The sequence below is a fragment of the Morus notabilis genome, unplaced genomic scaffold (genome assembly GCF_000414095.1).
Source record: "Morus notabilis unplaced genomic scaffold, ASM41409v2 Scaffold1028, whole genome shotgun sequence".
NCBI lineage: Eukaryota > Viridiplantae > Streptophyta > Magnoliopsida > Rosales > Moraceae > Morus > Morus notabilis.
Genome location: NW_010362289.1, coordinates 26870 through 47970, shown reverse-complemented (window position 1 = coordinate 47970; position 21101 = coordinate 26870). Strand labels below are relative to the sequence as shown.

Below are 21101 nucleotides of genomic sequence, written 5' to 3'. Positions count from 1 at the left end.
TCCTAATTTGAAACTAAGCAAGCACAAATTGAACTCAAGAAGAAGAATATTAATAGTGCGATAGAATCTGGATCATATAGAGATTGTAGAGAGAAATTGAATTACCACTACGGTTTGGTTTTTGAATCTATTGCCGAAAGTGCCAGAGGTAGAATCTTCAGCAGAACTAACGGCTTGGAGAAGATCGGAGCTAATATATATGTTTTTTCTGTGCACACTAACTCTCAACGGTACTGGATCACAATCATTACTACTAATACTACTCATCGTCATCATCGGAGAAGAAGACCATCCGAAAGAGGTAACGAGAGCGCCGACGATCATCGCCGCAATGCCGTATAAACTCAGTACGACAACATAGTATATGACACGGTTGACCACCACCGCCATCGTCTTCTTCGGGTGGTAAAAGCTAATCTTCTCCATAATCTAGAAGAAGAAGAAGAAGAAGAAGAAGAAGAAGAAGAAGAAGAAGACTAGTTTTGCTTGTTATTTATTTATTTATTTATTATTACTTTAAAGAGTTTGTTTGTTTGTTTGGATGCCGGGAAAGAGAAAGAGAAAAAGAAAATGAGGGAAAACGTGGTTCAGGAGGGAATTTGTGGGTGTTTTCGCAGTGAGGAGTCGACGAAGACTGTGGGTGTGCCGACGTATTTATAGGGGCCGAAAGCTTGAAGGAGCGCGTGAGTGAGATTACCAATTTAACCCCGGTCGAGTTCGATAAGAACTCGGAATTAATTACTTCTTATGATATCAACAAGACAAAATAAAACAAAATAAAGGAGATAAAAGAAAAGAAAAGGAAAAACGTGGCTACGTATAACTTCTTTCCCCTAATAATCCTAACTTCATCAGGATATCATCTAAAATATTTATAATAAAATACTATTTTTCATCGAGTTTTCTTTTTGTACCAATTTTATTTATTTATTTATTTATTATATGGAACCCCCAAGACTTCGAGAATATATACTCTTAGCTAATGAGAATCTGATTTGGAAATTGTGAATGAGAAGTTAGTTATGATCAGCCTGCTCTTTCGTTTTTCTATCAAACGTAAAATGGCATGATTAATTATTTCCTGTGGTTTACGTATTTCTTTTTGTGCGTAAACGTGTTGTTTTATGTGGATATATTTAACTTGTAAATGAACAAATATTATAATGCAAATTTCATTGGAAACGATAAAAATGTAAAATTAAAATCCTAATTTCGCTCTTATATTATTATATTCATTATGCATAATGTAATATACCGGTACCAATATATATATATATATATATGTAACGTAATTTACAGTTTACTCTCACTTAAAGCACCTCCTTAGACACGCATGACTAACTGTTCTTTATTTTAAGGAAAAGAGAAAAAATATATACAGATAGAGACTAGAAAGTCAGAGATTAAGAGAAAAGAGTAATTAGAATTTTGGTTTTTGCTTTAGTTTTATGTTGACCTGGTGAATTAGACTTTGACTGTTTTTTTTTTTTTTTTATCTGGACTATAGGAGGGTTTTTGTCATTTGTTTTTGGGCGGCCTTTTCAAGTGTGTTGCTTCTCTCACATTCTTGTTCTCTAAAGTTTTTTTCCTAGATGTCAATATTAATATTATTAATACCAAAATATATGATATATTTAACTTGTAAATGAACAAATATTATAATGCAAATTTCATTGGAAACGATAAAAATGTAAAATTAAAATCCTAATTTCGCTCTTATATTATTATGTTCATTATGCATAATGTCATATACCGGTGCCAATATATATATATTTGTAAAAGTAAACTTTTATTTTTAAAATAATTAAAAAATACAAAAGTTGTTATGATTACGTGAAATGTAAACATTTTAACCGATAGCAATCTGTAATAACTGAGAAAATTCTAGCTTTTCCTAGATGTCAATATTAATATTATTAATACCAAAATATATGATATGATATGTTATTTTCATTTTTATTCTAATGAATAACGCTATTTGAAATGTTAAATCTATTTTTTTTCATAATTATTAAGTTTCGAAAGTTGTAAAAGTAAACTTTTATTTTTAAAATAATTAAAAAATACAAAAGTTGTTATGATTACGTGAAATGTAAACATTTTAACCGATAGCAATCTGTAATAACTGAGAAAATTCTAGACTTTAAATAATACAATTTATGTATTTAAGCCAAGAATTTTCCTAGAAAATATTATGTGACTGAAGGATTTATGGAATTAATATCTGTATTTCTAAATTCTATAGTAGATTTCATGTTCAGTTCATGTTTTCGATCAAGTAAATTCGATCAATAAATTCTCGCCGTACTTTAAGGCGGAATCATTTTCAGTACCAGTATAGTTTGAGAATCTTAATTTCAAGAATCTCCAAACACAGTATGAGGTTAGCAGCGTACAAAAAAAAACGCACTGACATTTTAAAGAAGAGAAAATTCTTAATTGCCAGATAGCTAGGTTAAAATCACAAGATAAATACCCATAACAGAATGGTACAATGTGAGCACGGGAGTTGACACCGTCAGAAACAACGTCATTCCAGGGATAGAATGCAGAAAAGTTAAATTTAGAATTTGTTCAGTCTAGAATTAATTGCAAGACTTTAAACAGTTCAAGATATTACGCGAGTAAGAATTTAATGTGATCTCAAAATAGTCGAGGATTTAACATTGAACTGTAAATAAGCAGTAGGAAAGGAACCGTCAGAAACTAGAATTCCTGTCGGCTAAGTACGTCCTTACAGTCAGTATGATTTTTATCTGACTCAAAGGAAACTTAAGAGAGTGGACAAAAATATAAGGGGTAGGATTTATTTTTCTCTCTCTCATTCTCCACTTGGCCGGCCATGTATAGTAGAAATAGAGCCAAAATTTAGCTAGTTGAGTATGCTAGAAGGTTACATGTTAAGGTGATGTGATGGTAGTGGTTGAAGGGGAAATCATGCAAAATTTGCTTCTCCTTTTCTCCTTTCATAACCGGCCAAGATTGGGGGAATTGAACCAAAAACTTGATTGATTGAGGGAGTTGATGTGGTGTTAAAAAAAATAATTTCCAAGTTGCCTATAAAAGGAACCATCATAGGATAAGCTTAATTTTTTTTCTCCTCTCTTTTTCCCCACTCAAAATTTGGCCACACTCTCCACTCTCTCTCAAATCTTTTCTCCCACTCTCTCAATCTTGAGCCACTGGCAAACCATAGAAGAAGAAGAAGGAGATCAAAGGGTCTAGGAGGAGACTAGTCAAGCATTCCCCCAAGGGTAAAGAAGCTCTAAACCCTATCTTTTTTATGTTCTAGTAAAGTTTGAGATGTAGAACTATTCTTCTCAAATTTTCTTTTACTCCTCTAGTTCCAAGCCATTAACAAACCTTAGAGGAAGAAGAAGGTCATCAAAGGATCCTAGGAGGAGCCTAACCAATGACTTTCTTCAAAGGTATAAATTCTAAAACCTTACTCTCTATTTTCCATTCTAGCAAAGTTTAAGTTTGAGAATCCATTGATGTAAATTTGGGATTCTCAAGGAAATAAGTTGTAATAAGGGTGTGTGAGTTTTAAGTTTGTTTTTTGAGTTTTAAGGTTAGTTTGATTAAGCATTATGTGGTATGTTTACACTTGGTTAAAGTTTGCTATTTTGGGGTTAGAGGTAAAATTTTCCAGTTATTTTGAACGCGAAAATGAGGACCCTAGAGCGAGATTTTCAGTATTTCTAAGTTTAAACTTATAGTTCTTGATGTTTTAAACGTTTTCTATGACTATGATAAAACCCAATTTTAACTCTAAAAGCAAGTTTAAAGCCATTTTTCAAAAACGGATTAAGCTGTCCAACACATTTTTAGGAAAAAATAGCAGCCACTGTTTTCAACCAAACGAGGCCTTTAGATGCTTAATTTCAGTTTTCTTCAAAAATAACAATTTTAGATCTCGATGAGAGGAAGAACTTTCATGAAGAATATAATTTCAAAATCTGAATCTAAGACGTAGTAAAGCGTAGATTTCTGAAATTGCACAGTTTTTAACCAAAACAGTTTCAAAAATAAAACTGGCAGCCACTGGTTCAGCCAAACGAGACCTTTAGAGGCTGAATCCTGGTTTTTCTAAAAAATGACAATTGTAGATCTCAACGAGACGAAGAATTGTCACGAAGAACAAAATTTTGAAATCTGACTCTAAGATGCAGTAAAACACAGATTTTAAAAACTACACAGTTTTAATAAAACAAAACTAAAACAGTGTCGGTTTTAACAAAAAGTCATCAAAGAAACCGAGATAGGATTTCAGTAAAATACAATGGCATTAAACCTCATTTTAATGAAAGTATTCGTAAAGAAAGTTTTCAAGAAAAAAAAAATGCTCTCTTTAAAGAACATAGTGGTTTATCGAGCGAATTATCCCGACGGGCACCCACGAGCCCAATACGATAGGTCCGTAGAATTTTGAAGGTTTGATATGGGTTCAACGCCCGCATTGATCTAAGAGACTCCGTTTGAGTTTAAATTTCAACAGCCTAAGAGTTAGAGTGCCGTGAATAAGTTTCTAGGCCAAATTGGGCCTTAATATCATAATAAGTCCAATGAGGAAAATTATGGAGAATAAGTTACTAGATTGGGTAAATAATTTTTAATCTAGACATAAGTATGTTAAGGACAATTAAAGAAAATAAGATTTTATGGATTTAATAAATTGATCCTTATAGTAAATTATCCTTTAGTAAAGGATAGGAATATATGCCTTGAGTAAAGGGCTAGATTTCCTTCATAAGCTGCTAAAATAGAATAGAAAACGACAAATAATCTCACACTCTCAATGGGTGTTCATTTTCAGAAGTAAGCACGTAAGAGAATAGGCTGTTTGGCGAAAAGTGAATTCCAGCTCTGTAAATCAGGTAAGTAAGAATCTCGCCTACAGTATGTAACCATAGAACTTCTTAGCCTTCCTTAGTAGATTTTAAAGAAAAAGTTACACATGTTATATATGCATGTTTATGCTTTAAGTATTGTATGCGATGTTATGTCATGATGCATACACATAAGCAGCGCACATGAATTATATGTGTTTGAGTTAATTTAATGTTATGTATGCTATGTTAGATCATACTACATACACTTAAGCAATGCACATGAAGTATATGTGTTTGAGTACATTCCATGTTATAGTATGTTATGCTATGTCATATTGCATACACCTTAATAAGTCAAGAGGAACTTATAAGAATAATATCAGTTGAGTGTCATACCAGCCTCCACAAGGGAGGTAACTCAAGCTCCACAAGGGAGAAAAAGAAAATAACAATAATGCCCTCCGACTCAAGGGAGGCATTCAAGTTATAATCACGGTGTCATGGGGGACCTTACAAACCCTCACGTCCCGATGATTGTGCGCAAGTGGTACGCGAGCACTCGGGCCCATTAGTAAGAAAGATAAGATAATAAGATAATAAGACTATGATAAGACATCATAATTAAGCATAATCAGCTTATGCATATTTATTCATGTGAACGTACAGTTATTTTGCGAGAGATAGTTCCTACTTGCTGAGCAAAAGCTCAATCAGGTATGTTCATGCTGTAGGTAAGAAACCTATCAGCAATTCTTGAAGGGCAGTAGCGAGCGGCGGGCGAATAGTGGAGATGAGAATGGATACCGCTCACAGTTAAATCTTCCGCAGTAAGTTTAAGTAAAATCATGTATATGTATATATGATTCAAAGGTTTCAAGCATGTATATTTGAAAAGTATATGTACATATGTATGTTAAGAAAATCGAGGTTGTAGCTAACAACCCAGTCTTGAGTATTTAAATTTTAGAACGTTGCAACAGTGCATGCAACAAATAAACGAATTTTAAACATGACAATTTAAATGATTGATTTTAAAAGGACTTTAAGATGTATTGAATTTAAGATTTCTCACGAAATCCGTTTTAAAGTCAAATTAGATGGCCAGATTGAATTGGCTAGTTTTAGAAATGCTTTTAAAGAGTGTTTAAAATAAAAGTTCAAACGCTGCTCAATTTGAAGGATATTTCTAGAAGGTTTTATTTTAGTTGAAATTAAGAAAAGCTTTAAGAAATTTAGTGATTCATTCTTTTGAAATTATTGTTACGAATTATGAAATTATTCCTTCATATATTTAAAAAAAAAATGTTCTACAAATTTTAAGAAATCCCAGTAAGTACAAGTTAAATTCAGTTACGGTGACGGCCCCCCTAGGAGAGTCGTCACACAATCAAATGTCAAATTTCTCATATGATGTACTTGGTGTGAAATTTACCACAAAATATAGCATATGATAAATTTGGTACAAAAAATAGCATTGCATTAGAGAGTATTTTTTGCACTAAAATGCTAAATTTACAATTGGTATATTAATTATAACACTGCATTAGAGATCCTCTGATGATACCAAAAGTGTTATGGGTGGTTGTGTTGCGGGTAGTGCATGATGCACATGCATTGTTTCGAATACACGTCAATGGTACAAAAATTAGTATTGCATTGGAGAGTATTTTTTACACTTAAATGTTAAATTTATAATTAGTACATTGATTACAGTATTGCATTGGAGATGCTCTAATGGTACCAAAAGTGTCATGGGTAGTTGTGTCGCGGGCAGTGCATGGTGCACGTGCATTGTTTCGAATACACGTCAATGGTACTTCTTCTCTCATTCGGTGTCGATCTTTTCTTGTTGTTTCGGACATTAATAGTCTGTCTACCCAGACCGGTAAAAGTTTTGGCGGTAACAATCTTTTTACCTTGACTTATTTATGCGTTTGCCGTGTTTAGTTAGTTTTTCGCTATAACTTAATAAAGATAATTGAATTAAACTAGAGATAAGCTAAATCAAATAATTATAAGATAAATACAAACCATTTAAATATGTGTATATTAAATTCAATTATTTTTATTATAACTTTCATCTGTAGGATTTGTGTTTTGACCACCTATAAACTCGAATGCAACCTTTTAAAGAACATGGTGTGTATCAGGATTCACACATGGATGCCAAAAGGACCAAATATTATCAAGCACACACATGAGACCATTAAGAGATCCTAATTTATCACGGCACAAATGAAACATGAATATCCAAGGAACATGGCAGCATCTCTAATAAGTGACATTATCTTCACAAAATTAGAACATCATTTTCAAAGGGGAAAAAAAAAAAAGAAAGAAAAAGAAAACAAAGTCCTATACAAATGTAATTGACTTTCCTCTACTTACAAACATGAAACAACGTAGAAATTTGAAAAAAAAAAAAAAAAAAAAAAACTACTTATAAAAATTAAAGGATGATATTTGCAGGACGTTATTTATATACAAACAATTATTTACAAACCTATAAATTGATCGTAACTAAATATTAAAAGTCCAATATATCCACACACAACTTCAAATTACTTGATGGTAACAAAGTTGTGAGAGAAGCGCTCAAATTGAGATTTAAGCTTGTCTCCAAGAGAAACATAAGTACGTGACTTTGACTTATCATCGGTAGTACTAGTGGTGATCACTTGAAGGACAATAGGGCTAATTTGTTTCTTCATAGACTCCACAGTTTCCATATCCACTTCGTTCCCTGAAATATCCCTAACGTAGAACGCGTTCACCGCCTTCTCTCCCTGCGTCGCTACATCGGCCCGAACCACGGCGAGGCCGTTCTCTCGGAGAACCCGAGTTATGTCGGAGAGTAATCCTACTCGGTTCTCTGCCCAAAGTTCCAGCCGAATTCCCTGCAACAACGTCCAATAATAATATTGATTATAGTACTAATAAAATTGACTTAATTAATTATTCGTTAATTGATGGTTATTTAATTAATTAAGTTTAAGATCGATGATTGATCACCTCGCAGACTCTTCGTTCGATTGCGGCCTCTAAGCATTTTACGATTCTTTCCTTTTCTCTCTCTGTGGTCAAGGCTTTCCCGTCTACATGTCGTATAAAATACTCCTGATCAAACGACAATTCATTTAGTCTCCATTAGTATTAAGCAAATACATTAAGGCATGAGGTAGGGCATCTTCAATCTAATATTGCTAATTTAACGTGTTTAGTTTTAAATTTTAGTATTTAAATTAAAAAATCATTCTACGATACAATGCTACTTTCTAGTGCATAATTATTACAGCATAATTATCTTAATTTTTTTAAAATAAAAAAATTTACTTTCAGAAATTTTAGAACTTAATAATTATCACAAATAGTAATTAAATAAACCTTATGCTTAGAGCATCAAATAACAAATTAAATAACTAGTTTCATCTTTTTTTTCCCGCCAAATATAACATTGGCATTAATCGGACATGGACTAATTATAAGTTGCATGAATCTAAACAATCACAAGACTCCTAAATTAATACATACTACGAGCCTACATATTATTTTTAATATGTAGATATAATATTTAGTAGCAATGTTGCGTATTACAGAAAGAAAATAATTAGTTTTTATTTTAAATTAGTTTGAATTGTCTTTAATTGTTAGTTTAAATCGGATTAAGAGATAAGTCCTTAATTTAAATAATTACACAGGAAATTTATTTGATGTTTAATCAGTCAAGGTTATCCAAACCTTATCTTCCTATGTCATAATTTCTCACACTCTTTTAAATTCTTTAATTAAATCATCACGAGATATATATATATATATATATATATATATATATACCTGAAAAGCAAAACCATCGGTAGAGCTCAAGGAAGCGTGGAAGATCAAGTAGTGCATGTCGGTGAGCGTGCAAACTGTATCAAACATTAGACGGGACCGATCCTTGCATTCCACGCTAACAATCCAATAACCCTTCTCTTCACAGCTTTCAATCCTCACTCTGCACCTTCTCTTCTTCATATTAATCCCCTCATCATGTGGCTGTCGCCGTTTTCCTAACCCTTCTCCGCCGCCATCCAATCCAAACGGCAACGTCCGCGCCGCCGCGTCGAAGTCCCGGACGCTTAGCATGAGCTGGTGCAGACGCCGTTCTACGTTGGTGGACGTCGCCGCCGCCGACGACTTCGCCTCGTTCCATAATTGGTTGGAAGCCCGGCTGGTCTCGGCCGTACTGGTGGAGGCGCGGAGGACGGTGGTGAGGCGGTCCTCGATGGAGGCGATGCGGTGAGAATCGGCTGCGATAGGCGTCTCGGCTGACTGATCGGAGATGTAGGCGACGCAGGCGAGGCGAGCGTTGTGGCTCCACGCGTGGGCCTCCACTATGTTGCACCCGAGGTCGGCGAGGGCTGCCGAGATCTCGGAGAACAAGCCGGGCCGGTCGGTGCCGGTCATCTCGATGGCGGTGTGCTCACCGGGGTTTTCGGGTTCCGACGAAGGCTTACCGGTGTAGGCATTGGCTGACCTTAACGAGTTCTTGGGAGAATTAAGCCTGGTTGTGCCTATGGCCTGCCAATTAATAATAAGTCTTTTCTAAAATTAGTTATTTATTATATAAATATTGCTTTTGGAAAAATATCATAAATTACCTAAAGTGTGTGAAAAGTTTATGAATTAATATGTACCTGCTGAATATAGTTAATGACATTATCATCCGTGATTTTGTTACCATGCTCATCTTTGACATGAAATACTGCACACAAAAAAATACAAAAACAAAAAATACAAATTGGATTAATATATACACGAGTTAAATATATATATATATATCAGTACTGACCATCCATAAACCATCGAACATCAGAAGAAATGTAGCTCTTGCAAATGGTGAGATTCATGTCTGTCAAAATCTGTAAAACTTCCAATAGGAGGCCTTGCTTGTTCACGCTATCAACCTATATAATAATTATATAAGGTACTTATCAAGCATGTTATTCCGGTTTTTTTATTATTATTTTTTGAACACGTATATGTATGTATATTATACCTTTACTACCGTACAATCTTCAAGGCTTTCATTGTCAATGCAAACTCTGCAGCTGCAAAAATAAAATTGGGATTAATTAGGCCATGATGATCAATATCTGGCTGATCAATCCAATTAAAAAGTAATATAATTTATTAAGAAATATGAAAAGGGTTTCTGAGAAAATTACTTACGGAGGACCATATATCCTCTCAGAGAGCTTATCAAATTCAGGATCAAAATACGGCCAAGAGACTTTCTTCATGCTGCAAAAATGCTAATGAATTACGGGAGAGAGAAAGAGAGAGAAATTAATGTATTTTGTATGTAATGAAAGTTATAACAACTGTTAATTAAGTCAAAAGCTTAAAATACGTTGGAGGCGGAAACAACCTTAATAGTCCATCATAAAATTTTGACCAGACAACTCAACACGTGCTTTTTTACAATTAACTCAAGATGAGAGACGCCTTTCAAGCGCGTGAAAACCACTGCCAATAATAATAATGATAATAATAATTTTTTTTTTTTCTGGCCGAATTTGTTATTATTTTCCAAGAAATTTATAGTTGATTCCCGCTAAGAATTAGGAAATTGTGGAATCTACTAAGGGAAAGACGTACGCTAACTAAATACGGTTTCATTTCATAATTTTCTTCTCGACCAAGATATTCACAATTGATGCTAATGATGAATTAGAAGAGACGTAGTACGTACTCATATAAAATCTAAACCAATATCGGATATTACTACGATGTATATATATATATTCATTATTGTGAATTTCTCTCTGCCAGCTGTTCTCTTTTTTTTTTCCATTTTCTTGGAGATTCAATCACGTTATTAATGCAAATTGAAACTGTAGTTGCAAAACTATATAGACACGCCTACGTGTGAAAATACGCGATCAATGAGGTGTCAATAATCTATATAGCTTACGAAAAATAAATTATTATAATAATTAACGAGATTGAATTTTTATCACGTCATATCATTAAATTTTTATAATTGATAACTATTAAAAACTCGTTTATACGTGTATATACATACGTGCACATATAAAGCAGTGTGTAAGCAATATTATGCATGTTCACTCAGTCGATTATAGAGCGTAATATAGAGCTATAGAGCTATGAATATCTCTATACAGCGTAATATAGAGCTAGCTAATGATCACTTTTCGAACTAATGAAAAAAAAAAAAGAAAAAAAAAAATTTGAGGTTACAACTTACGCAAGTAATTATGAAGTGGTGAGACGAGTCTAGGTAAAGATGGATATGCCTCAAAGATCGATCAGGTAAAGAGAAACAAGGTTTACCAGACACAAATATCAGCTTCACTTGCAATAATATGTGAAATGAGAGTTTTATTATAAGCTAGCTGCTTAAATATAGATGGAAAAACTAATTGTGCGGAACAGATTGGGTTGAAGAAAAATCAGAGAAAAGATGGTAAAAGGAGAAAGAGTCACGGAAACGTTAAAATAAAAGTCAACTAAGATATAGATATAGATATATATATATATATATGATGTCACGCTTATGTTGATTTCTTCTTCTCTTCCTATATTTTTGGCCTCCTTAATATCTGAAAATGACGTCTGAATTATCAGCTTAGAGTCTGGATTCGTTGTCTCATACAACATGTTAATTTTTGCTTTCATTATTTGATACGACTCCACTAAGTTAATATGAACCGCTAAAAGTCTCTAGGTCAAGCAAATTAAGGAGAAAAATAGACGAAAAAAAAATGATAACTCATGTTGCATAATTATACTTTTATGTGACTACATAAGGAAGAACTAACATAGTAATTCTTTATTAAAATATTCAAATGGTACTCATTATTTGTATAATACGTGTTATTTATGTTAAAAATCTTAAGATAGAGTTTTGAAATTTAAAAGAAAAAAAATTTAAAAAAAAAACTAAAATTAAAGTTTAGAGAGCATTTTGTGATAAGACTTATAATTTGAAAAGCAACCGTGTAATTTGTCCTTAAGTTTATCGTCATAGCATTGGTCTTCTCATGTATGTTCCGAAACTTCTCCCAATGAACCAAATGTGTGATTTCTTTCTCTATCCCTTCACGGTACGTCAAGCATTTAAGGTCAAAAGTTAATCTCTTGATCTTATGGTTACCATCGTTTGATCTTATCCAGCCTAGTCACACCCAGCCGTAGATCTTCTATACATGGCTCAGGGCAAAGAGGAATTTAGTTGACTTTGAAGTTTGAAACCAAGTTCTTGAGAAATCAAGCTTAACTTGGGGTAATCGAACCCAAAAAGCAAAATTGCTCTACTTTGACAACAGTTTCAGCAGTCCCAACTTAATGCAATATCCAACTTCATATTTCCTTTTTTTTTTAAGCGATGTGTAATTTAATTAGGTGAGGCCGAAAATCTTACGCCTACATATCAAAAGTTGCATCAATTCCAGCAACAAAACTGCACATGAAATTGGAAATAAAAGGCTCCATGAATGAAGCAAGGAGAGCATGTATTAATCAAAACTTTTCATAAGGCCTATAATTGACTTTTAAGCGTAAAGACCAAAAAAAAAAAAAAAAAACGCAAATCAGTATGGCATTTGCAACTGCTAGTTCTATTGGATTCGCTTCCTCAACAATTAATTACTAGAACTCTACCCCCTTATCATCCATCATTCATCTCTGCATTGCCCTTTTCCTTCCACATTTTCCAAGAGTTCTACCAGTCAAAATGCCAAGAAATAACTGGGGAGTGAAAAGAGATTTTGAAAAACAAAAAAGGAAAAAAAAATAATAATTGGGTGAACGAATGCCTATACCGGCGTAAAGATGGCCGTTTCCCCGGGATTCAAGAACGCGTGAACCAGGGTCCGACTGCACCATTCACGTGCCCATTGCTATGGATCCCAGCACCATTTGGGATGTGACAAGGCGGCAATCCAACAGCCATTGGCGGCGGTGCTCCAGGGTATAAACCGTGGTTTTGAGGGAGATTATGGGGGTTGACGAGAGCACTACCAGCTGGACTGCCTTGACGCTGTTGAAGGGCATGGATCTTCCGCAGCCCATCTTCGTGGAGACGCGACAATGCCTCCAAATCATTCATTGATAAAGCATCCAACCCAACACCATATAGAGGGGCGTGTCGGGTCATTTCCTCTTGAAGTGAAGCCTCCAGTGTGTGAATGTATTGCTGCAATGGAGAAGTAGGCATCAGTGGAATGACATTTCCAATGCTCAAAATAGCAGAAAATATAACAGGAAATGCTCTAGCGTAACCAGAAGATATTCAGGTTGTGGACAAATTATTAGATACTAAACCAATTAATAACATAAAGAGAAAAAGGGGACCTCGCAGGCCTGCAATTTTGATTCCATCCCGTCAATATATGCCTCACACCGAGCAATTTGTTCTTCCTTCTCCCGCTTCTCTCCTTCAGTCTGTCCAACTGTTTGTGTCAATCGTCGAACTTCATCCTCAAGAGATTGTCGGATTTCCTCTCTGGTTATATTCTCTGTGGCATATCGTTTCAGTTCTTCATCAAATCTTTTGCGTGCAGCTTCTGCACTCCTCAACCTTTCCGCGAGAGCATTTTTCTCCTTTAGTACTTTCTGTCGCATTTAGAAATTATAATCAGAAAGGCGTGCAATTACTTCAAACTCAGGACATCACTCGGAATCAACTAAAACATTTTACACAATCATAAGGAAGCGGGACAAGCCTGAAAGTGGGCCTTAATTTGTATTCTTGTGTATGAAGAGAGAGAGAGAGAGATATATATATATATATATATATATATATAGAGAGAGAGAGAGAGAGAGAGAGAGAGAGAGAGAGAGAGAGAGAGCCAGCACATATAGTATAGTCATAGTAACATCATTACAGGTATGGCGCAAACGCAGAGTTAAACAGAGATAGGTTTTGACTTGATGTTAGACTACAACTACTTGATAGCGCACCAAACATCTTAATTCTCATAGGTGTGTCTGCTCCTAATGGAATTTCTCAAGATAAACAATTCCACATACTTCCATGAAGGTTTACAACAATTAATTCGATAAAGAAAAGACCCATATACAACTTTTCTGACTCAGCAAACTGTCCAGAAACAAGGAATTCCTCTAGTCATGTCTCAACGTCAAAAGCGAATCATGGATTTGAAAAACTTATCATATCAAAATTATTCCAGTTTCAGATTTTAAAACCAAAAGGCCCTAATTAGTTCAGCGCATGATCCACATTTTACTTATGTTATTACAATTTTATTGTGAACTCAATTTGTCATGGCTAATGTAAAAAAAAAAAAAAAAAAAAAAATAAAAAAAAAAAAAAAAAAAAAAAAAAAACTTAAAGAGAGAGAGAGAGAGTGAGTGAGTGAGAAGACGGCATATACCAGGATGAAAAGGAGATAATGCAATTAATACCTTTAATTCATCACGTTTCCGAGTCTTCAACTGAAAAATTTGTGTTTCCGCATCATGAAGACGGTCTTGAAGCTCTTTCTTCTCAGCAGTGAACTTTGTAGTATCATCATCTCGCTCTGAACGAAGCCACTCAAGCTGACTCTCAAGTTCTTGTATTTGGTCAGAGAGCTTCTTTTTTTCACGAGCAAAGCAGTCCATCTCAGCCTTCATTTCAGACTGCCATATAATGATACGCATCAGTCTAATATTCTCCAAAAAGAATTAACAACACGTCCTAGTTCTAGCTCTATCAACATCAACTACCTTGAGACGATTGTTATTGGCCTCAGAATCACTCAATTTTTGGGATATCACCGCTTTTTCTCTAACCATATTGGCAATATCAGTTTTGCTTTCTTCCCGTGCACGAATAATTTCATCCTCACTAGCACATAACTGGTGCCAAAGAGCAGCTCGATCAACATTTGCAAGTTCAGCAACCTCCCGCATCATGCTCAAAACTGGTCTAATAATTTCTTGCTCTTCACAAGCCAAAGTAACCAAAATATCCAAATCTAGATCTACTTCACGGGTATTATCTGCAGCACTGGTGGCACGGTCAATGAGTCTCTTTAGCATCCTCCCTCGGTAAGACTCATCAGCATACCACTTAAACAACATAGTGTATAGCATCTTAACGAAACCCTTCACACAAGGGTCTCTAGAAAGGGCCAAAGTCTCAGCAAGACCAAGGACTGAAGTAAAATCGTCCTGTTGGACTCTCAGCTGCTCATCGGCTTCTCCCTCCATAACAGGTTCTGTATGCTGGAAGTTTTCAGCCACAAATCTAGCACTAAGATTCAACCTGTGAGCAAGGCGCCTTTCCAAAACCATGGCTACAGAATGAGCCACAATGGCACCTCGAGTGACAGCTCTCTCGAACGATTGAGAAGCTTCAACAGCCAGACAAGGGATGGATAACATCTCAATCAAGATATAGATATCAGAAAAGTGACAACTAGAACGAAAAGCCTGCTCATCCAGCATATGCAACCTATCAGAAGTAGTCCCGTGCTCACCAAATAAGAAAGGCCCACGATGCATTGTTGAGCAACTATCACCAAAATCGTCATCAGAATCGATGTCTCTAAGTATGGTTTCAGCAACATTTCCCCAACTATTTACAGTTTTGCTCAAAAACTCAAGGACACAAGGAGAAACGTCTACACCCAAACTTTTTAGCCTAACACGAATGGATCTGACCTGCAAAACAGATGAAAGAGTTTCACAGCAATGAAAAGAAAGCTATATAAAAAATAAGACACATAATATGAGAATGAAAAAATAATAAGATTTCAGAAAAGTCTATGCATACTGCTTCAGGAAGATGTTGGCACTGGGATGCAGCTTTGAATATAAAATCTATGGTGGCAGCAAGAGGTTCATCATTTGAATCTGTCAAAAGCTCAAAAGATTGAAATAAAACTTGCTCCCAAACTTCACTGCCGCATTTCAGTTGACTTAGAGCACCAAAAACCTAGTAAACCATAATTTAGAGGAACAATATATAAGTGCACTGCATTAACTCGTGCAGAATAGTTCGAGCAAATATATGAAGACCAACCAGAATTAGACTAGATGTGCAGCACACAAACAACATGCAACCAAAAGACACCAAAATGAAAGTGGTTTCTTAATACGAAATAGTAAATAAACTAATAAATGACATTCAAGATCTTACAGGAGTCCGTAAGGAAGGCTCTGCATCTGGCTTCTGAAGTCGTTCCAAAAGTGCAAAAGCAGCCAGTGGATGTTCTGACTGCTCAACCAACTTGGGCACGAGAGCAACTAAATCAGGCTGCAAATGCTTAGGAGCTCTATCCAGTACCAGAGCAATTTTTGAAGCAGACTGAGGCCTTCGTCGTGGTTCAGGACAGCCTTGTGGAACAGCTCCATCTAAAGCTCTCAGAGAATTAATAATCAATCCCAAGAGCTCCTCAGATTGCTCTGGCCACTTGGTCTGAAAATTCAATCAGTCAAGCTTCACAACATGCTAATTAACCAAAGTTTTCATTGAGTATGCAAAAAATATTTTACCTTTGCACGCAGAGATACACTTTCTGAACCCGCAGCAAGTGTTTCTGGGGGACAAATAGGCTGTCCAGGAAGAGCTTTCCCAAGTGCACGGACCTCATTTATGTCCAAATTTTGCACAGCAGTAGCAATGCTAGTTTCATCAACACCAGACTCCAATCTCTCATTTATAGTATATTCAGCAGATTCACTGCCTCCATTTTCTCTGTCAGAATCCGAAGGACTAGCAATTCCACTTCCATCTGGAGAAGTTTTTAAGTTTGCATCAGAAGAATCATCATTATTAGAACTCCCTTCTGTAGGTTGACAACACTCAACCATTATATCCAAAAGTAAATCAATAATGGCCTGCTGCAACACTTTCACTCCCATCAGCAAATTCATCAAACTAGGGGAAGATTCATCAGTTTTTATGACCTTCTTTCCATCATTAGTACCAGAGAACTTAGTTGGAAGAAGCAAGCGTTTTACTTTAGCAGGGTCATCAAGATAAACACGAAGTCCAGTCAGAAAACCAGCAATCGCGCCAGCATCCATTAGAAGCTTTTCTCGTAAAGTGACTTGTGGCTGGGAAGGATTGTCTCCATATGTCAGGTGGAAGCCAGCTCTAGAAAGCAGGTTTCTAAAGATATCTTCCTCATCACCACTTATTCCTTCGCTATCTTCAGAATCGATGAGTTCATCAGGATCAGTAGTCAAAGCATCCTGATCATCTTCTGAAGCCAACACCTAATAAGAGATAAAATGCACGTGAACACGAGCATGTATAACCACCATAAAAAGGGTCCAAATTTTAGCTAAAGATGCACATGTCAATAAAACAATTATCTCATTCAATGAGAACGTCATACCTAAGAAATATAAAATAAAAAAATAAAAAATAAAAAGGAGGAAGCAAAAGGCATCACCAAAGAAAGTCTTCAATTCCTATCTGGTACAACCAGAGCGATGGGACAAGGAACCAGAACTCACAAGGTTAGACACAACCACACAGGTGCCACAGGCTCGTATTAGAAACATCCTAATTTCTAGGTCGGTGAAGGAGAAATCTCAATTTTTCATGCCACAAGTTAACATATTTGCACAATGTCTTTTCGTTGCATGCTATAGCCACAAAACAATCGTCTAAATAAAAAATGGATAAACATATAAATAAATAATGAAAAAGAAAGCAATATATCGATTAAAGAAAAACAGGCTCAGAAAAACTTACCTCTAGGTCTGAAAACTCAAACCAGGGGCAACAATCCAAGATTTCACACACAAAAACAACTGTGTCACGCACAAGAAACCCCGCATCTGGTTCCAACATATCTGAGACCTTCATGAACTGTAAAACAGAATTGTTCCATGTCTTTGTACATATAGAAGACTCCTTCCATACAGTTTTGGCTGGGTTTTTCTGATTTATTACTGCCATCCTGTATCTGACCCAGAAATTTTTATCCGGATCACTGCCAACTGACTGGTCACTTTCCAAATAGATACAAATGGTGTCAAAGGACTCATATACACCTGCATAAAAGAAGGGGGAAAATGCCAATGGCATAAATATTTTAAAAACCAGCAACCACCTGCTAAAAGGAAATGGGAGAATGTTAAAACCTACCAATTCGAAGCTCACATCCACCAGCTTGAAAGAATTTGCTAAAGATTTTCCGGGTCTCCATTATTTCCTTGAAGGCCAAGAAGTTCTCCACCTTCCATGTAAATGAGCTTCTCTTCTCACTCTTATCAATTAGGGAATTTCCATTAACTGACTCATTATCCTGGTTGGTAAAATCCTGCATTATCGATGTCTCCTTTAATATAAGGACCTCAGCAGAGAATATAACAGTGTCCTGGACAAGAAAACCAGAATCTTGATCAAAGAGACTAGTAAGTGTCACAAACTCCCGCCAACCCCAGTCCTTTGCAGCTTTGGAGTAGCGATTCTGAGATTCTTTTGTGACAGACTTCTCTTCCACCTTCTGGTTCACAACCGACAAACGATGACTCACAAAACAACTCCAATCACTGGAAGTATTTCGTGAATCTGTAACTTCAAGAAACACTGAAAGGTGGCATGGTGGTTGAGACTGCCCTGATACCACCAAACATTGAAGAAATGTTCATCAATTCACCATCTAAATGTCACCAGCATAAGCAATTCAAGTCTATGTATTAACTACCATATGAACAATCTTCACCATGTGCATTCACAGAAATTACAATCAAAACTGCTATCCTATGCACAATATTAGCAAGTTTTTATCAATTATGGCAAGCAACAACCCGCCATAGCATACAGTACCTTCATATCATCAATCATATACAAGACCTTTTTTTTTATCAGACCATGACGGCAGGTCACTAGAAATTTAGCTCAAAAAAGTTCGGGTGAAACGGTTACAGAAGAAGCTGCTTTAACACCACATTTCCATAACAACAACAGAAACAGTTCTAGTCCTCAATTATCTGTATAAGAATGACAATACACAGTTTCAAAAGCATCTGAAGAAGATCAATTAACTAGTAAGTTGACACAAGGAAACAATTATCAATAATGTACAATCATTTAAGGAGACAAATAATACACGATTTTCCAGCGCAATAATCAAGCTTACCTCGGGGATAAACAATGAGACGACAATCTCGATTTCCTATCTGAAACCTCCTGCTTTTGATGCAAAGACCCGTTATCTTCCTCTTCTTCAAAAGATCCTTCAGCCTTGTAAAATTCTCGATCCGCCAAGTGAACTTCCCAATGTGGCCATCCGACTTCCTTGCCCCACCTCCTGTCCTGCCTCCAGTAGAGGCTCCACTCTTAGAAAAGCTACTGAGCTCCTTGATTACATGAAATGACGTACTGAACACTGCCGTATCATCAACCAAAAACCCCGAATCTGGCCCAACGAAATCGGACATCTTCATGTAATCATTCCAACCCAAACTGGTGTTATCCCCACTCTTATTATCAGCCGCAAACCGCCCATAGGAGTCCCTATGCATGTGATTGGAGCCGGGTTTTTGATTCAAAACCGACATACGAAACAAACACCAACAACTCCTATCGGACTTCTCCGTGTCCTTGCTCTCCAAACACATGGACAAATAGTCGACCCCATTAACCGAGCTCTGGTACACACTAATCCTCAAATTACACTCTCCGGCAGGGAAAACGGGGCTCATTATCTTCTGAGTCTTAATCATTTCCTTAAACAAACTGAAGTTATGAACCTTCCAAGTGAACTTCCCATTCAAAACGTCGGAAACGGGACCGGCCCCACCCGACGATGATGTTAAAATTGACGAGGCCGACGACGATTGGAGCTCGTTATTGTCCCGCGTGAAATTGACGGATTCATCAAGTATCAATATATCGGCAGTTATCAAAACAGAATCGGAATTTAACAGGTAACCTGATTTGGAATCGAATATGGAAGCAGAGGGAGTGAAATCGCACCAACCGTGGGATTTCTTCTTGCCAGAGAAACGATGCCAAGAATCGCGATGAATAGTCTTGGAATCATCTAGAAGGTTGACAATGGCCAAGCGATAGCTTGCAAAGCAGTCCCATTTCGAAGACGATGTGCCGCGAGGGTCCACTATTTGGAGGTAGAGGGAGATGTAGCCCGGGAGAGCCTGCGAGTCGCCCTTAGGGTAAACCAGGAGGCGACAATCGTACCCTCCGACATCAAAGTACTTGCTCCACAGTGCTTTAGCCTTGATTCTCGGAAAATTGTGGACCGTCCATCTGCAAACCGCCGAGTGCTCGCCTCGCCGATCGACGGTCACCGTCTCCTGCGCCCCGCCGCCGTCTCTCGACCCCGCCGCGAGGTCCTCCGCCGCCGCCGCAGAGATTGACGGCCGTTTCTCCACCATCGACGATGAGGTGGCGGTCTGCGAGTGGTCGGCCAGAACCGGCGCCGCCGATGATGACGACGACGACGAGACCGCCTCGCACGATGCGCTCTGCTTCACCCCGAATTGCTTCATTTCTTGAGGTTCTTTCTCTCTCTGGTTTTTGGGCGTCGTTTAGTTTTTTGATCAATTTCTAGAGAGAGAAGAAGAAGAATAAGAAGAAGAAGAAGAACAACAACAACAACAAGGTGTGTGTGGTAAGAGGGTAAGAAGAAGTGGGACTTTGCTCAATGTGAGGCGCATGATAGCTAACGTGCGCCTCTCTCAATCTGTCTTTCCTCTTCTTCTTCGTCTATATTTTTAATTTTTAATTTTTATTTTCTTGCCTGCATACGTCTACATGTTAGACTGCCATTTGATGAGGAGGGATTTATTCTCTACATCCAGAAACTTTGTACATTTGACATTGCATATATAACTACCGTTGCTTTAGAGTAGACCCCACAAAACACGATGTCCGACGTCGTACGTGATTGCTGCACGTGCGTTTGGGGGCTCTGCGAGACTGCGACCACGGTTATGCCTTATGACTGCACGTGCTGGAAGAGAATCGTGTGTGGAAGTTTTTTTCGTATGGGTTTTGTTTTTGGCGTGTGAGGGGCCACGTAAGGATTTATACATATTTTAAGCCAATAACATGATGGGACTCAATGGTTTCTGATGATTTTGCCCTTCCCGGGCTGCACATTATTCCATGACGCTGCTATAGTCTGCCTTTGCCGTTGGATAAACTCGATGCACATCCAACGGTTCCAAATTTTTTCAGTAGTTTGATTTTAGGTGTGCTACCTTGATATTTTTCTTCTTCTTTTTTCCCCTTTTTTGGTTGTTGCGTAAAAGAAATTTTGTACAAATACCTTT

The 21101-nt window shown here is 36.7% G+C and overlaps 2 protein-coding genes across 2 annotated transcripts; both read right to left on the bottom strand.

The window, feature by feature from the left end:
* Positions 1–7309: 7309 nt before the first annotated feature.
* LOC21391868 (ACT domain-containing protein ACR2) lies at positions 7310–11180 on the bottom strand. The gene is made up of 8 exons (XM_010101544.2): positions 11083–11180; positions 10044–10115; positions 9871–9922; positions 9664–9778; positions 9509–9576; positions 8667–9392; positions 7845–7949; positions 7310–7729 (listed from the first exon to the last, which is right to left on the bottom strand). Exons 2-8 carry the CDS (start codon positions 10112–10114, stop codon positions 7394–7396), a joined length of 1473 nt encoding a protein of 490 aa, XP_010099846.1. The 5' UTR covers position 10115; positions 11083–11180; the 3' UTR covers positions 7310–7393.
* A 1147-nt stretch (positions 11181–12327) lies between these two features.
* Positions 12328–20492, bottom strand: LOC21391867. Its single transcript, XM_010101543.2, has 10 exons — positions 18944–20492; positions 17947–18420; positions 17551–17852; positions 16341–17066; positions 15985–16263; positions 15619–15780; positions 14568–15506; positions 14265–14480; positions 13191–13451; positions 12328–13032 (listed from the first exon to the last, which is right to left on the bottom strand). The coding sequence occupies exons 1-10, from the start codon at positions 20313–20315 to the stop codon at positions 12688–12690; spliced, it is 5076 nt and encodes a 1691-aa protein (XP_010099845.1). The 5' UTR covers positions 20316–20492; the 3' UTR covers positions 12328–12687.
* Between the last annotated feature and the right edge of the window lie 609 nt (positions 20493–21101).

Excerpts from the sequence above, each read along its gene's own strand:
- LOC21391868 (XM_010101544.2), bottom strand. The coding sequence starts at position 10,114 with ATGAAGAAAGTCTCTTGGCCGTATTTTGATCCTGAATTTGATAAGCTC. Across the intron at positions 9,577-9,663 it reads TGTTCGATGGTTTATGGATG|TATTTCATGTCAAAGATGAG; the intron begins GTCAGTACTGAT and ends TTTTGTGTGCAG. Across the intron at positions 7,950-8,666 it reads CCGATGGTTTTGCTTTTCAG|GAGTATTTTATACGACATGT; the intron begins GTATATATATAT and ends TCGTTTGATCAG.
- LOC21391867 (XM_010101543.2), bottom strand. The coding sequence starts at position 20,315 with ATGAAGCAATTCGGGGTGAAGCAGAGCGCATCGTGCGAGGCGGTCTCG. Across the intron at positions 16,264-16,340 it reads GTGTATCTCTGCGTGCAAAG|ACCAAGTGGCCAGAGCAATC; the intron begins GTAAAATATTTT and ends TTGAATTTTCAG. Across the intron at positions 15,781-15,984 it reads AGCCTTCCTTACGGACTCCT|GTTTTTGGTGCTCTAAGTCA; the intron begins GTAAGATCTTGA and ends ATGGTTTACTAG.